Source organism: Tachysurus fulvidraco, chromosome 12 (genome assembly GCF_022655615.1).
Source record: "Tachysurus fulvidraco isolate hzauxx_2018 chromosome 12, HZAU_PFXX_2.0, whole genome shotgun sequence".
Taxonomy (NCBI): domain Eukaryota; kingdom Metazoa; phylum Chordata; class Actinopteri; order Siluriformes; family Bagridae; genus Tachysurus; species Tachysurus fulvidraco.
Window position 1 is genome coordinate 3,501,847 of NC_062529.1, and position 15,889 is coordinate 3,517,735.

At 37.9% G+C, this 15,889-nt stretch overlaps 2 protein-coding genes across 2 annotated transcripts; one reads left to right on the forward strand and one right to left on the reverse strand.

Moving 5' to 3' along the window:
- Nucleotides 1–394: 394 nt before the first annotated feature.
- On the forward strand, nt 395–5,342 carry LOC113651193. The gene is made up of 2 exons (XM_027159944.2): nt 395–764; nt 1,350–5,342. Exon 2 carries the CDS (start codon nt 2,274–2,276, stop codon nt 4,881–4,883), a length of 2,610 nt encoding a protein of 869 aa, XP_027015745.2. The 5' UTR covers nt 395–764; nt 1,350–2,273; the 3' UTR covers nt 4,884–5,342.
- A 1,853-nt stretch (nt 5,343–7,195) lies between these two features.
- On the reverse strand, nt 7,196–13,137 carry gjb9a (gap junction protein beta 9a). The gene is made up of 2 exons (XM_027159945.2): nt 13,071–13,137; nt 7,196–9,070 (listed from the first exon to the last, which is right to left on the reverse strand). Exon 2 carries the CDS (start codon nt 9,049–9,051, stop codon nt 8,242–8,244), a length of 810 nt encoding a protein of 269 aa, XP_027015746.2. The 5' UTR covers nt 9,052–9,070; nt 13,071–13,137; the 3' UTR covers nt 7,196–8,241.
- Between the last annotated feature and the right edge of the window lie 2,752 nt (nt 13,138–15,889).

Consider the following 15,889-nt stretch of genomic DNA (forward strand, 5'->3'; position numbering starts at 1 on the left):
AGACTATCAGGATCATTTAAACCCTCAATGCAGTCCAATTCATCCATAATCTGATTATTTCTCCCATTATTTGAAACCTCCACCTATTTAACATAACCTGACTCAGATGTCTCCATGGTGTGATTTAGTATTGAGGAGATGAGAGCGATCCAGAGAGAGACCATGAGGAGAAATATATTTTATTTCATAACACTAAATAATGAAGCAGGTGTACGTGTATTTCTTTGGACCCATTCTGACCAAATCGTGTATATTGATGGTGTTTTCATACTTGGTCCAAATACTCAAGAGCGATTTCTGGCTCTTTTTGGCAGATAGGCTTAATTATTATTATTATTATTATTATTATTATTATTATTATTATTATTATTATTATTATTATTATTGTTGTTGTTGTTGTTATTATTGCTTCCTTAAATTAATGGCCTCATGTTCTTAGTTCTTTTTTATTCATTCATAGGCTTACTTAGTCAGCCTGCCTGTCATTTATATATATATATTACATAACTGCCAAAAGATTAAATATGTGGCACACACAATTTGTTTTAGTTTTAAGCAGCATGGACCACACGGTCACAAGAGAGGCCAAATTAGTTCTGCAATGTTTATCCACAAGATTATGCAGATATTTGCACAAGATATATCCAGTGCCTGCCTACGATGTGAGGCCAATTGTCATTTGCTACCATGGTAACCGAGTGGAAGGCTTTTGCTTGAGCGCTGTGCTGGATTCTGCAGGTTTTGAGACACGAGCAACAAAAGTGGTAAGGATGCAGACGATCATAATGATTACAGTATTAAAAGTGTGAAAACTTGCTTTGTTTAATAATGTGACATTTCTGTTTCTTTTCGTGTAACGTCAGACAAGGAAAATCTTGGATGAGTTGTACTTTGATATGGGGATGATTTTTGCCTCTCTTATCTGCAAAGATGCTCAATTATTTAGAGATGTATGTGTTTCTGTTTTCCTGACTTGTCACGATATACTAGAACAAAATGGATTAACTCATAACCTAATCACGTTTTGTGTTCACCAGAAGTGTGTGTGGGTGTCTGCACAGGGCACAAGAGTTGTCAGTTGAGAGCTTTTGAGTGTGTGTGTGTGTGTGTGTGTGTGTGTGTGGGTGCAGAGTGGGAATTTAACAAAGGCCGGCTAACAAAACGAGGCTAGTTTTGACAGTATTAAACGGTTAGTTTTATCAAGGCCAAGAACACACTCGTTTTAAATTATCGTTGCTTAAGCATCACACAACTTAATCATTTAAACATTTTACAATGTCTATAAAGGTTATGATGAATAAAGCTGTAATTTACTCTTGTGTAATTGGAGTTATTGGATATTTTTACAGATCAAAACCACGCTGAGATGAAAATGACTAAAATCAGGTGAAAGAAGCAAGGGGCAAAAAAAAGTCCTGATAAGTGCGAAAGCCCTGAAGCAGCTTCAGTACTTGGGGGAGGGGAATCAGTGATTGAGAGAGTCAGAGTGAGAGTGTGTGAGAGGAGGGAGCTGGAAGGAGAGAGAGAGAGAGAGAGAGAGAGAGAGAGAGAGAGAGAGAGAGATGGTGTTGAAATAAGAGGCCGTCAGTGTTCCTCTATAAAATAGGATGATATTCTGAAGACCGAGTTCTGATTCTTGAATGTGGACTATTCTCGCGTTTCCTGGACAGTTTTTGCGCTTGGACCAAGGAAGCATGAGAAACTGGGGCTGTCCATCTGTCCTTGGCAGTGATGCTATGATTTCTGGATGGGGGATTCTCATCCCCACTAATAGAAGTGATGGAAATGATTATCACTACGAAGAGGCAAAGTAGGCAGAGACTCCAATTTAGCCAAATTTGGATCAGCAGTGAGTTTTTTTTCTATCTTGTTACATATTTCTTTTAAACATTAAAACAACTAAACATACTGTAAAGGTATGGTGCACGCGTCACAAATATCAGCTCTGTTTGCCGATCAAAGCAGATGGTGAATAGGTAATACAGAGCGCAGTGAAGGGATGTGCAGTGAAGAAGAGGTACACATCTATTTATATCGATTTCCAAAGATACGTCTTGCACTTACCTGAGTGTGATTCTGTCTATTTCAAGAAGTTGCTTGCACTTCTACCTTTAATTACTGCTGTAATGTACAAAGTAGGGATGTTTTTTTGTCTTTTTTGAAGTAGTAAAAAATGACTTGACACACAGAACCTGTGACTTGGAAATTTTTAAACCATAAACTATTTTTCTGTGGAAGCTTATTTTGAAATTGTTTGCATTTTTTTTTCTACAATGGGCAAAACACTGAGTCGACCAGGTTGCCTGCGCCAGAGTCCTTGTTGCTCAAAGAAAAATGACCGAGAAGGCTACAATGAAGATGGATATATCCCTCAACGCTCCATCTATGATACGATGTGCATCAATGAGCAGATTGACCATAGCTCAGCACACAGCACTTTGGGGTCGAGGAGAGGTCGTGAGACTGATTTCTCCAGTAATGGCTCCCTGGGTGGTGACATGTTTGACACCAGATCTTCTGTGATTCTATCTGGTGGAAGAAGACTAGACGAGCGGTTCATTTTTGACTCGCTGAAACTGGCTAATGATGAACTAAGGTCACCGGGAGGGTTTGTTAGGTCAGCTTCCCCAAGTGTCTCATGTTCTTCAGCACCTGGTGGATCAATGAACAAGAGGCATCTCCTTCAGGATAGTGGTAAGAAGGACAGTCTGTGTCGGCACTCTTGGAAGGTTCTTACGCCTCCCAAGTTTCCTGAGCCTTTGGAGCTTTCTCCAGGAGAAAAGAACTTCTTAAATCCAGGAGTGGCGTTCTTTCCAAGCAGCATAACCTCTCCACAGATCTCCCCATTTTCTGGATCCCCCTTCTCAACTGGCACACACACTCCATCAGTCTTTTTTTCCCCTTCTCCCCTTCCTTACAGTCAGCAATTCCACAGACAGTCTTTGCCTACTCAGCCCTCGTCTCCGAGACCACCTCTTTCTGAACTATCAGTGAGTGCTCTCATGGGTGGCCAGGATATACACAAGGTAATTGAGAGAGAGCAGGAGATAAGGGGACATGAGAATGTCATAAAAGGGCAGACACATTTTGAGACTTTTAAACCCAAGCCTGTTGAGCCCATCATTGAGCAACAGCCCTCCACACCAGAACCTGAACATGATACTGCACCTCTTTTGCCCCCTGTGGTTCCTAAAGGGTCAACAATCTGCAAAACTTCAATGGAGTCTACCTGGCCACGGAGGCTCATTGGTAGGAGGAGGACAGTGAGACAAGGTGGGGCAGTTCACAACCTTCCCATTCTTCCTCCATTGCCCTCTCTGCTCATAAGGAGTGTCTCAGATAAAAAGCCAACACCCCGACTTTCCCCCTTTCTTGAGCACCAAGGAAAAGTGGAGGGACATCTCAGTAAATCTATGCTAAAAAACGAACTGAAGGATTGTTCTTTGCAAGACTGGAAGATTTTGAGGGATATTGAAGAGCGTAAAGCTGGATCAACTAAATATGATCTACAAACTATGGAATTCATGGAGGACTCCGGTAAAATGTCACCTCTTCAAGAGAAACCTGAGGAGAGCGTTGATGAAAATGTCACATCTGAATGTGAGGTTGAAAACTGGGAGGCTGTGCTTGAGATGGTCAACTCGCTTTGGGATGAAACATGGAAAGACTCAGATTCCCAGAACTTAGGCTCTTTGAGGCACTGGCCACTCTTGAATCCTCCTTCAGGTTTTGGTGGCTCACAGGCCCCCTCTGGTACAAGTTCAGAGTTAGGAGCTGAAGATCTACTGGAGCTTGAAAGAATATGTAGAGAGGACTCTATAGACTCCGAGCTCAGTGACCTACTCCACTCACAGTCTGAATCACAGCTCAATGAAAACAAAAGCAATGTTATTGTCACACAACCAATGGGACATCTTAATCAAACTAGCATTCCAACCATACTGGATCTTGGTACTGTTGAGGCTCAACTGAAAAATATTGATGCTCAATCACCAGATTCCAATCTTACTTTGGACTCAGACTCCAGTGGGGTTTTTATGTCTAATACCAGCCAGACCAGTAAAGAGGACATTAACTATGATGGTGACAGATCTGTGTATCAATTAGAAATGGCAAGTGCGGCTTTACCTCATAAAGGACACAATGATCGAGCTATTGCCAGAGTGACCGGGGCATCAAAACCAGAAATAATTGACCGTAAATGTTCAACTCTTGACAGAAAGCAAACATCTGACACCACAGATTTAAGCAAAGCCATTCATTTGAAAAAAGTTCAAACCAAAGGCATAAACAGTTCCAAATCCATGGACAGTGGATCTCTGGGGCAAGAGATCTGTAACACTGTGAGGACATCAAAGACTGATGTACTTTTACCCCTGACTCCTTCAAAACATGATATCAGAGGAACTTTACTGGATAGTGGTGATTTGGATCCCTTTGTTGCAACTGACAGCTTTGTCTATCTAGCGGTTTCAGTCCTGCCACCTCCCAAAACTAAGCACCCCAATCCATATCAGGAAGGTGTATCCATTCCAACTGGAAAAGAGCCCTTACTCCCTGCCTCCATTCCAAAACCAGGCCCTTATCCTGATGAGTGCGATTTCCTATCCACTGACAGTTTTGTTTACCTGGCTGCCCCAGATTGTCACCTGCTGGTTGCGGAAGGTCATTCTGTATATGATTCAAAGGACTCTGATTCTGAGGACAGTGGCTCTAGAGCAGACTTTGTTCAAGCCTCCACAGTTGGCGACAGTGACTGGGACTCTGATCTGACAGATTCGGATCATGAATGGGACCACTGGGAAGAGCTGGAACAGGAAGTCCTTCAGGGGCTTTTCTGCGAAGATCAATCTGAAATGGACAAAGAGTGCCATGACAAGTAAGCATGGCAGATTTCTTGCCAGCGTGCAGAGTTGGCTGCTAATGTTGAGCAGGATAATGCTGGGGTGTCTTCACAGAACACGCAGGGGGCAGAGCCACACATGGAGATAGAATCTTTGTCCAAACAACTCTGCTCACTAAGACAAAACAGATGCACTCATTTTAGAAACTTGACCTCTTGGTAAGGATTGGGTAATATTAATCAGGGAAATCCAGCCCCGGACAAAGCACATTATAGGTCTCCTATTTAAGCAGTAATTGTACTATCTAGACCTATGTAATTGTGAGTTGCTTAAAATTATTAGCTTGATAATTTTGTTGCTTATGTGGATCATATTTAACTGAACAATTCATAGTGGCAGTTTTTATGTGATTATTATTATGATATTTATTATAAGGGTTTTCATCAGAAGGATTTAAAATTGTTCTAAGCTCAAAATCAGTGCAATATAAAAATAATACTATATATATATATATATATATATATATATATATATATATATATATATATATATATATATATATATATATATACAGGGCAAGTGTTAATGCTTTATGTTAATTTGCTGAATGCTGAATGAGTGATCAGAAGAACATTTTTCTTAATTATTTATTTTAATTACAGTATGAATGACAACATTCTATTGCTGCTGAAGATGTTAGCCGAGTTATTTTTGCACAACTTGCCAGCCACAAATATTTACAGGGTCATATGTTTTTTTTTTACCTGTAAGCATATCAGCAAGGCAATAGAAATGCATTATTGTAAGCCGCTGTCAATAAAGCAACTGTGAAAGAAATATACATTGGACTTTTGCCTATAGCTATTTTTTGCTGAAAAATGTGACAGGAAATCTTGAGTGTGCTAGAACACCCCTCTTCCTCACTCCACCTCAGCTTCCCTCTCGGTCTCTCCTCCTGCCTTTAGCTTCTCTCTCCATCTGTCTCATGGCCTAGAAATATATGATTTCTCATGTGTATTGTAGGAAGGGAGAACATGAGTGGCTAATGTGGGTGGCCAAATAGGTCTATTTTAGGACAAATTAATTAGCTCAGTTTTAATGAGGCCAAAATTGTAATGTATTGTGCACCAGTATAAAACACAAATGGGTCAGAACAAATGACATCATGCTCCTGTGTTTGTGCTATCGTTGTACATGACTTTCTGGCACCTTTTGTTGCTTCACAGCAACCCACATTGCACTCAGTATGGTATCTCCCATCTGTTCCACACTATGTTCTATGATTCTCAGGGAGCGCCGTTAATTCATTTTGGCTTTCAGTGCAAATCCTGCGGCTATGTTTAAAACAAACTTCAGATTGAGGTCAGACTTTTAACCCCACTGTAATGTTTAGGTGTCCACTACTAAGAAATGTTACTACTTTACAGGAATCTCCATCTCCATCTTATATGTGTGATGTGTTTTATCTCCATCTCCATCTTATACAGTATGTGAGCTGTAAACCTAAATGGCTTAAAAACTAGAGAGCATTTTTTGGTTAAAGATATATACGTTGTAAAATAAACAAGGCATAATCCTTCCTACCAGGAGCCAGAATGTTGTGGATACAACAAAAGAAAGCGGTTCAGAAAGAAAATGTTGGCTCTGTGATTGTGTGTGTGTGTGTGGGATGCTTCACTGTGTTTGTGTGTGTGAGCCAAAGCTAGGGCACATGTGTAGGTGGAGCTGAGCTGAGTGGGTGACTCAGTGAGTGGGCATTTTTTTATTTTGTATTTTTTATTTTGGCTTTTCTGTTCTCTGGTCAGTGCGATGTATTGATTTGTTGTATGACTCTTTGTGTGCTTCCACTAAAGCTCTACTGATTAGGAGATTATCGAGGATGCTTATAAATATTTATATTGCCTGGAAATAGGGGCATCTTTGATTGAGAGAGCATGAATTTTTGCAGTCAGTATTAAAGGAAAATCGCTTTTGTGTGTGTGTGTGTGTGTGTGTGTGTGTGTGTGTGTGTGTGTGTGTGTGTGTGTGTGTGTGTGTGTGTGTGTTTGTGCGCGCACCATAAAACATGTAGGAGGGAGTTGATCGTTACTGAAAGATCAAGAGGTGACGTTTATGTAACAAATAAAGTCTCTCATGCTGCAGTTTTATTTATATATTAAATATTGAAGATAGGACTGTAATGTAAAATGGGTTGAACTGAACCGTGTCTAAGAGAAAGTCTGTTAGAAACTATGTGAGCGATACAATGACACTGTTTATGAGCTCAATGTTTAGGATTCAGCCTCCTGTTTATAGAAGGTTAGATCTGTACATTCCACCCCGGCTCCACAAACGAAACACGCTACACGGGATCTCAATAGATTTTTATTGGAACATACTATAGAGGAACATTTCAGATATTACACACTGAACACAGCCATGCATACGGGTCTCATTTGAATGAATCGTAGTCGGTGCACTGACCCTGGATTTTATACTTTCACCGATTGCAAGTCGAATTAAAAACTGACCCGTGAGAAATAACCAGGTTTGTCACTGTGGGTAAAGAGATACAGTACAAACTATGCTTATATTTCCTATTATGTTCACAGCGCTCTTCAAGGATTTCGTAACAGTCGTCGCACCTCCCACAGTCCCACAATCACTTCTCCTCATGCGACAACAAAACCATCAGCAGAAGGTTTGCTCTGCACGTCCAAATGTATCTAAAATATCTCTCAATGTAACAAAAGCATCATAAATAACGTTTTCCAGAACTGGATTAAAAAAAAAAGGTGATTTAAGCCTTCAATGAACTTCATTTTATTTCTTCAAAAAAGTATCTTAATACTTCACTGAATGTCTATTTACAACTTGCCTCAGTTTCGAGTTTTCAGGCTTTACAGTATAAGTGCTATGCGTAGTGATTGCAGAAGTATTCACCCCCTAAAACTTCTCTACGGTTTACAACCCCGGGCTTATTGGTATTTTTTTTTTTTTTTAACCATTTGATCTACACAATATGTCTAAAATTTAAAGCTGCGAAATATCTTCATTGTGATCCACAGTTTAATTAAAGAAAAGGGGAAAAAATGGGTTGGTTGCATAAGTATTCACCCCCCAACTCATTTGGCCATTAAGCTGTAGGTCTAAGAAACTTTACAATAATACGTTTACAGAGAGTTATCGGTGCATTATCAAGCTTGTGATCAATTTTATGGTTAGAAAAAAAGGCTTCAGTTCAAGCTCTCTTCTCACCAAAGTACATGACATAAATGTTATACACTCTTTGGAAAGTGTTGACCAATTCCCCATAATGTGTTCATCACTGTTAGTATATTCATGAATAAAATTTAGCATCTGATTCGTTCATTCATGTACAGTGAGTGGATTTACAGCTCAGAAGGATAATAACCCCTCACTGTATGGCACTTTTCTCAGGAGTTTGGTCTGTTTGCTTTAACAACATGAGGTTTTCCACACTGGTGAGTGTAGGATCTATTCTACTTTTCGGTCTCTGATTTGCATGATCTGTAGCATCGCAGTGCTTGCAAGGCACCCTTCCAGGAACCTTTCGCTTAATTATGGCTTTGTATAATTTCTTTCCGATCAAATAGATCATTTCACACAGGCACATCATGATGCAAAATCCAGATGTAACCACCATAAAGATCGTGAAGATTTTCTTTTCTGTAGGCCGTGAGATGAAACAGTCCACCGTATTCGGACACGGCTCCAGTGAGCACTTGGAGAGACGCGGCATGTCAAAGCCGTTATAAATATGATGCAGGATGTAGACGAAGGCACAATCAAATCCTGCTCTGAAAAAAAGGCTGAGCATGTAGGTCCACCAAAGCCCACCGCGCTTTTTCCCTGGGTGGGCGTATAGATGTTTACCCTTGTGAAATTCTTTGAACTTTTTATCCTTCTCTTCTCTCAATTTGACATGAGCCACCACTAAGAGGGATGGGCAGGTGATGAAGATAAGCTGCAAAGCCCAGATGCGAATGTGGGAGATGGGAAAGATGCTGTCATAACACACATTGGTGCAGCCGGGCTGTTGTGTGTTGCACACAAAGTCTTTGCTTTCGTCGCCCCAAACGCTCTGTGCTGCTACGACAAACACCAACAGCCTGAAAACAAACACCATGGACAGCCAAACACGACCAAAAGCAGTGGAGTATTGGCTCACCCCGCTGAGGAGGATCTGCAGTGTTGCCCAGTTCATTCCCAATCTGTGTCAATACCTTAAAACACACAAACACAGACAAACAAATCATCAGTACAAATATTAAGATGTGCAAATAAAATTCTCACGCCATTATGCCAGCGCAAACACATCTAGATTACAGCAGAATGACTCTGTGTGTACTCCATCCTTTTTATTGACATTTGTTTGATATACTGTATTGATAAATAGCTCTTATTATGAAGTAAGATTTAAGTTGTCAAGTGCTGTAGCCATTATTGTTTTTCTTACTTGGATATACACTGTATTTGTATCTGTTTACTACAGGGAAGACCGATGGGAACAGGATTTCATTCCATCCAAGCAGAAGCCACATCTGATCTGGTCTATTTAAAGCCAACTGATTAAACCAGTATGTCTCCTGCTTGATTAGACTGACAACCTGCACCCACACCAGTTTGTACTTTTTAATGTTTTCCAAAATATTACTAAATTAGTAGCAATTTAAGTATAATTAAAATAAATAGTATAATTTAAACCGTTCAGACCTGACCTTTGTCAGGCGATTACTAGCCTACTTGCCCTAGCCTCAACCACGTGCCCTGTGAAACCTTATGAAAATAAAAAAATCAACAATATTAATGTCTGGATCTGTATAGAACTTATTGTCTGTTTGTTGTGAATAATAATACTTGTATTACACCCCTAGTACAAACACACAGCTAAGCACATCGATTCATTTCAAATGTTTGCCAATTGGATTGCATGTAAATACGATTACTTTTACAAGTATAAACATTGTCGCTGCTTTGAACACATTTTCCAGTTCTGATCAACTTTTATGAAATCTTTCAACACATTGCCTAATGTGAACATCCCTTGTGAACACCCCTCACACCCTATTACTGTCTAACATTCAACTCAGGATGACAAAAAGCTGTTAACGTAGGCTAATGCCAACGTATAGTAATGCACATACAATCTATTTTTTCCAGCATTTCCCACAAGCCTTAATTCCACTAAATATATATTTTTCCATTTTGGCAATCAAAGTTTTATGTGGAGCCTCTGAAGTGACATAGTGGTTATTCTTGAATAGTTGCAAATCATGCAAAAGTGTAGGCATCCCTATCCAAGTGAACAAGTGTATACACAACCTCTGTATCGAAGTGAATTTTCACACACTCTTCCTTCAGAACGCTAAAATCCAAGACTTTCTGATGTTGAAATCAGGTGACTAAGAGGATCATTCCAAAAGATTCAGCTCGTATGGTAGCAAGTAAGGTTTCCTTCTGATTACTCTTCCATGCCGTCTTCCGTGTTTGTGCAGCTGCCCAGTAAAGGAGCCCATGGATGTTGAGGGTAAGCAGAATAATTTCTTTTGTTCTGGAATTGGTGTTTCTAATGACAATTCTTGATTGTCAATCCCCCCCCCTACTTGTATACTTGTATGTTTATGTATACTTTACTTAAATCTTGGAACAAGTCATACTGGAGCCATTGGTGTTGTGATGTAATCAATAGCCACACAATTTCTCAAAGCCTAATGACTTTTTTTTTTGGCTCAGTCAGTCCACATCATCATTATTTGTCCTGTATTTCCTTTATGGCCTTGACACATTTAGTTGTAGCCACTTTGCTGAAAATCGTTTCACTTCACAGGGTCTGTAGGTATATGATTTGTGAAGCAGTTTACAGAGAGTCAAGTCATCATCCAGGAGTCACAGAATGAAAGGACAAAGTATTTCCCCTGCTGTTTAACCAGTGTAGAGATCAGTTACTGTTTTGTGAGCAAATTCGTGAGAAGGATGAAAGCTTGCCTTGATTCATCAGTGTACTGGAACAGATTTCCATATTAAACTTTCATATGAAAATAACTTGTCTACGTCTTCATGACAGATGGATTCACGGTTTCTCAGTGAAATGACAAGCTGTTTTTTGCCTTATTAACTTTACGAAAGCGATAAAAATGACTTTTAATAGCTTAACATAAAAAAACATATCTGATAATAGGAATGGTCTTGTTTGGTGGATGTTATGGAACGTTAAACCTAACTATAAATGGCCAAAAAGTACAGTATGTTATTCTTAAATGACAAAAAGTATCATTGACAACTTCCTGTTGTAGGAAAGCCAGGTTCCACGTGACCCTGTGTAAAATGGATGGATGGATAATAAAGTTCAGGTTGGTAAACCTTATCTTTGATCATATGCTAGTTTTTTTTAGATAAAACTAAAATCAAACTAACTTCTTGTAATTGTTTTACGATAGAGATTTGAATATCAAATATTAATTAGCATCATTGCAAAGATGAACTAAATAAACCATGAGTCATGATGGAGTCATGAATTCACTGGGGGGGAAAAAACAGGACATAGTTTGGGTCAGTCAGTCTCCTGGCATTTAGCATGATAAATTTACAATCTAATATTAACCCAAAATATTAATGGGCTTTTTTTTAATAAAATGTCTATAATGTGACAGTGAATCATCTGGTGGAAGCATTTTTTATTGCAAATGGTTTTCTCATATTAATAAAAACACTATTTGTGTTTGAAGTATAAGACTATTGAAAAAAGGTCAGAATAATAATAATTAATACTAATTAATACTACTACTACTACTACTACTACTACTACTACTACTACTAATAATAATAATAATAATAATAATAATAATAATAATAATAATAATAATAATAATAAACATTTGATAAATGTTTTAGTTTAGTTTATATTTGGACTCCAAAAAGCATTTATACTACTGTACAATACTGGAATAATCTTTATTTATATTATAAAGGTATAAAGGTATAATACACTTAAAAGAAGCTTCTTGTCTGTAAAGAATACACTTTGTTTTTCTTAGCTTTAAGTTCATTGTATTAAACACAATGACAGTTGTGAGGCTTTAATATGTATAAGAATGAAAAGCACAAGACAAGAATTGGAATGAAGATAACACCCTGTCAGAGCTTCACAGAATCAAAGCCAGAAGGATGAGTTAGTCATAGAATGTTTTTTGTCAGATGCAAAAAAAAAAAAAAAAAAAATCCAGTGGCTGTGACTAACATTATAGCTTTTTTTCTCTAATGTAATACACACGGAATGCAGCAAAGAAAAGGGTCTTATGAGGAGATATTTAGCTTTATCCCTGTCTCTGTTTCTCTCTCTTTCTCTTTCTGTTTCTCTCTCTCTCTCTCACTTTCTCTCTCTGTCTCTCTCTGTTTCTCTCTCTCTCTCTGTTTCTCTGTCTCTTTCTCTCTCACTTTGTCTCTGTCTCTCTCTCCCTCTCTCTCTCTGTCTCCCTCTCTCTCTCTCTGTCTCTCTCTCTCTCGTGCTTTTTCTCTCTCTTTGTCTCTCTCTATTTCTCTCTCTTTGTCTCTGTCTGTCTATCTCTCTCACCCCCTCTCACCCCCTCTCTCTGTCTGTCTCTCTCACTCTCTCTCTCACCCCATCTGTCTCTCTCTCTCTGTCTCTCTCACACACACATCCACACATCCACACTCCATGTTATCTGCGATCCACAGGTTTCAGCGCAGTGTTGTTTTTTCTTCTCCAGACATTTAGAACAAATGCAAATAAACCAATGATTTAAAGGCTCAGCTGATTTGCATGTAAACAGTATGACTCATAGCTGACCAACTCTTCTGAACTTCCACATTACTAGGATGTCATTCATAGCTGAACATAAATAATAATAAAAGTAAGCAAAAAAATTTAAACTTTCTAAAACTAGCTTACGATTATTTCAATGGCAATGGTTTATTATGTTTTCAGCAAACAAATAGAGTGTTTAATAAATCTGGAGAATTTTTTTTTTAATGTAGGTGATTATTTACTACATTTATGTACAGCATTTACGGAATACTGAAAGCGTACCCTTTATTTTATACACACCTCTGCAAAGTGAAACTAAACTAAGCTAAAAATAAATGCTATTGATATACAGTACACATTTACTAAATTTAAAATATACAAAAAAATACTAAACCTTCATTTAATAAATTAAATACATAAATGAAATATAAAAGGGAAGTTATTTAACTGAAGCTCACCTTCTCGTAAACAGCGTCAAACACAGCCCTGACTAAGTGCGTATGACTTAACATCCTGTCAAACCTGATCTGAACATACACCTAAATAAAAATCACATGGCCCTAAGTACAGGGCGGTGCTTTGTATGCATGGGGAATCGTTTTACACAAGATGTAAATGATCCTACAAAACCAAACATACCACCATCTCATCTCACACTGACTGATATATAAGCAGTAACCAGGGTTTAAAAGGCCAATTATTGATATTTACAAAAATGAATCATTTCTTACCTGCGATTTTCTGACAAAAGTTTCTTTGCAATGTTAATCTTGGACAAGACGGAATAACTTTGAGCAGTTTATTCTGTGTTGTTTCAACTGCTGTGATGGTCACTTTGTTTAGATCATTTGAGGCTAATCTGCAATAGAGGATTTATTATTATTTTTTCAGTTCCAAAAATTGGTGGTCTTCCATATATGCATTTTGGTGATATCAACCATTTTCAAAGCATTTAAAAAATAGAAAAGGAGTATTTGTAAAATATTTTAAGTGCTATCAATCGTTGATAGTATTGAGTACTGAGCATTGTGTAGACGTAAAATAATGAAATAAATGTAATTAAAATTAAAATTAAAATGGATATCTTTATCTTGATCTTATGTTTTTGCCAGTTTATCAGGGGTGTGTAGACTTTATACAGTGTCAAAAGTATCAAATTATACTGTATCAAATTGGTCTGCATGGTTGTCGTCCCATAAGAAAGCCTCTTCTAAAGATGATGCACAAAGCCGCAAACAGTTTGCTGAATACAAGCAGACTAAGGACGTGGATTACTGGAACCATGTCCTGTGGTATGATGAGACCAAGATAAACTTATTTGGTTCAGATGGTGTCATGCGGGTGTGGCGGCAACCAGGTAAGAAGTACAAAGACAAGTGTGTCTTGCTTACAGTCAAGTGTGGTGGTGGAAGTGTCATGGTGTACTGTGACATACTGAAGCAGAGCATGATCCCCTCCCATCAGTGACTGGGCTACACGGCAGTAATCCAACATGATGACCCCAAACACACCTCCAAGAGGACCACTGCCTTGCTAAAGAAGCTACGGGTAAAGATGATGGACTGGTCAAGCATGTCTCCATACCTAAACCCTATTGAGCATCTGTGGGGCATCCTCAAATGGAAGGTGGAGGAGCGCAAGGTCTCTCACATCCACCAGCTCTGTGACGTCGTCATGGAGGACTGGAACAGGATTCCAGTGGCAACCTGTGACGCTTTGGTGAACCAAGAGTGTTAAGGCAGTGCTGGAAAACAATGGTGGTCACACAAAATATTGACACTTTGGGCCCAATTTGGACATTTTCACTTAGGTGTGTACTCACTTTTGTGGCCAGCGGTTTAGATATTAATGGCTGTGTGTTGAGTTATTTTGAGGGGACAGCAAAGTGTCATTTCTTCAGTGTTGTCACATGAGAAGACATAATAATAGTTTTACAAACATGTGAGGGGTGTATTCACTTCTGTGGGATACTGTATGTCTATTGTATTTGTAGAAATACTTTAGTATAAGAAAGTCTCTTCCTTGCTTTATCGCTATTCATCGAAATCTCACCTGAATACTACAGATTTGTACTTAAACACTGCTGCTGTAATCATACATGCACTCATTTCAGGATTCTTACTAACAATGAGCTTATTGAACACACTACCAATACTCTTTATATGGTTTATTTGCACTCATTTATACCTGTGTGCATCATGGACACTTTAGTTAGTTTTATTTTCCCTGTGGTCTCACCCACAAGACATCTGTGGTTGTGTTACACACTCCAGTTGTACCTCTGGCATTTTCATTTAGAATCTAAATGAAAAATTTACCTCAGAATTTCTGTGAAATAAAAGCTCTATACAAATAAGACTGAATTTAGGATTTTTAGGAATTTAAATCAAACTACAAGCTCGAACGTATTCAAATGTTATTTATGAAAATGTACAATAAACAATGAAAAACGATTAAATATAAAACTAAATATAAGAGAATAATGTTAAGGAGGCTGTGTTTTGTCAGCTGTAATAAGGTTGTAGTAACAACCAAGGCCACTAGGTTGTGCTACTGGCCACAACGGGAAAACAATCATTGTCAAAATAAAGGTCCTGTTATAAATCAAAATGGAGATTACAAAAATGTTAAATATTAATATGTAAATTAATACTTATAAAGGCTAACATATAAAAGCAGAGAAAATTCACTCAAATGTATGTTTCACTTAAATCTATGTTTTTTTACTGACAGAAAGAAAGAACATTATTGTAAACTGCTTTAACACTCTAGGCTAGATTATTTGCTTTTATGAACTTTTATTAACTTTCTACATGCATAAATTTAGAAAATTATAAATATAGAAAAATATTTTCCAAATATTTTAATTTATTTAGACATTTTGTTTTTTTTAATAATATTTATTTATCTATCTATCTATCTATCTATCTATCTATCTATCTATCTATCTATCTATCTATCTATCTATCTATCTATTTATTTATTTGGTGAGAAGATTATTGTTATATTTTTGTTGTTTATCAATAAATACCTCTTTGTGTCTGTGTTAATTTTATATGTTAAAAAATTATATATAAATCGTTAGTCTTCAAAATAACATTTAAGAGTCCTGAATGTTTTGGATTTTAGTAAAAGCGACATCTTTGTGCCTTTTCAGATATTTCTAATGAAGCCATAACCATCTCCTCCAACAAGCCCGTCATACAACAACGTCAATCATCCAGTCCACCGGGGGGCGCTGAAAGAATTATTTTTGGTAACTCAAAGAATAAGAAAT

Bases quoted from the DNA above. Each gene is read 5' to 3' on its own strand.
- LOC113651193 (XM_027159944.2), top strand. From the start codon at position 2,274: ATGGGCAAAACACTGAGTCGACCAGGTTGCCTGCGCCAGAGTCCTTGT.
- gjb9a (XM_027159945.2), bottom strand. From the start codon at position 9,051: ATGAACTGGGCAACACTGCAGATCCTCCTCAGCGGGGTGAGCCAATAC.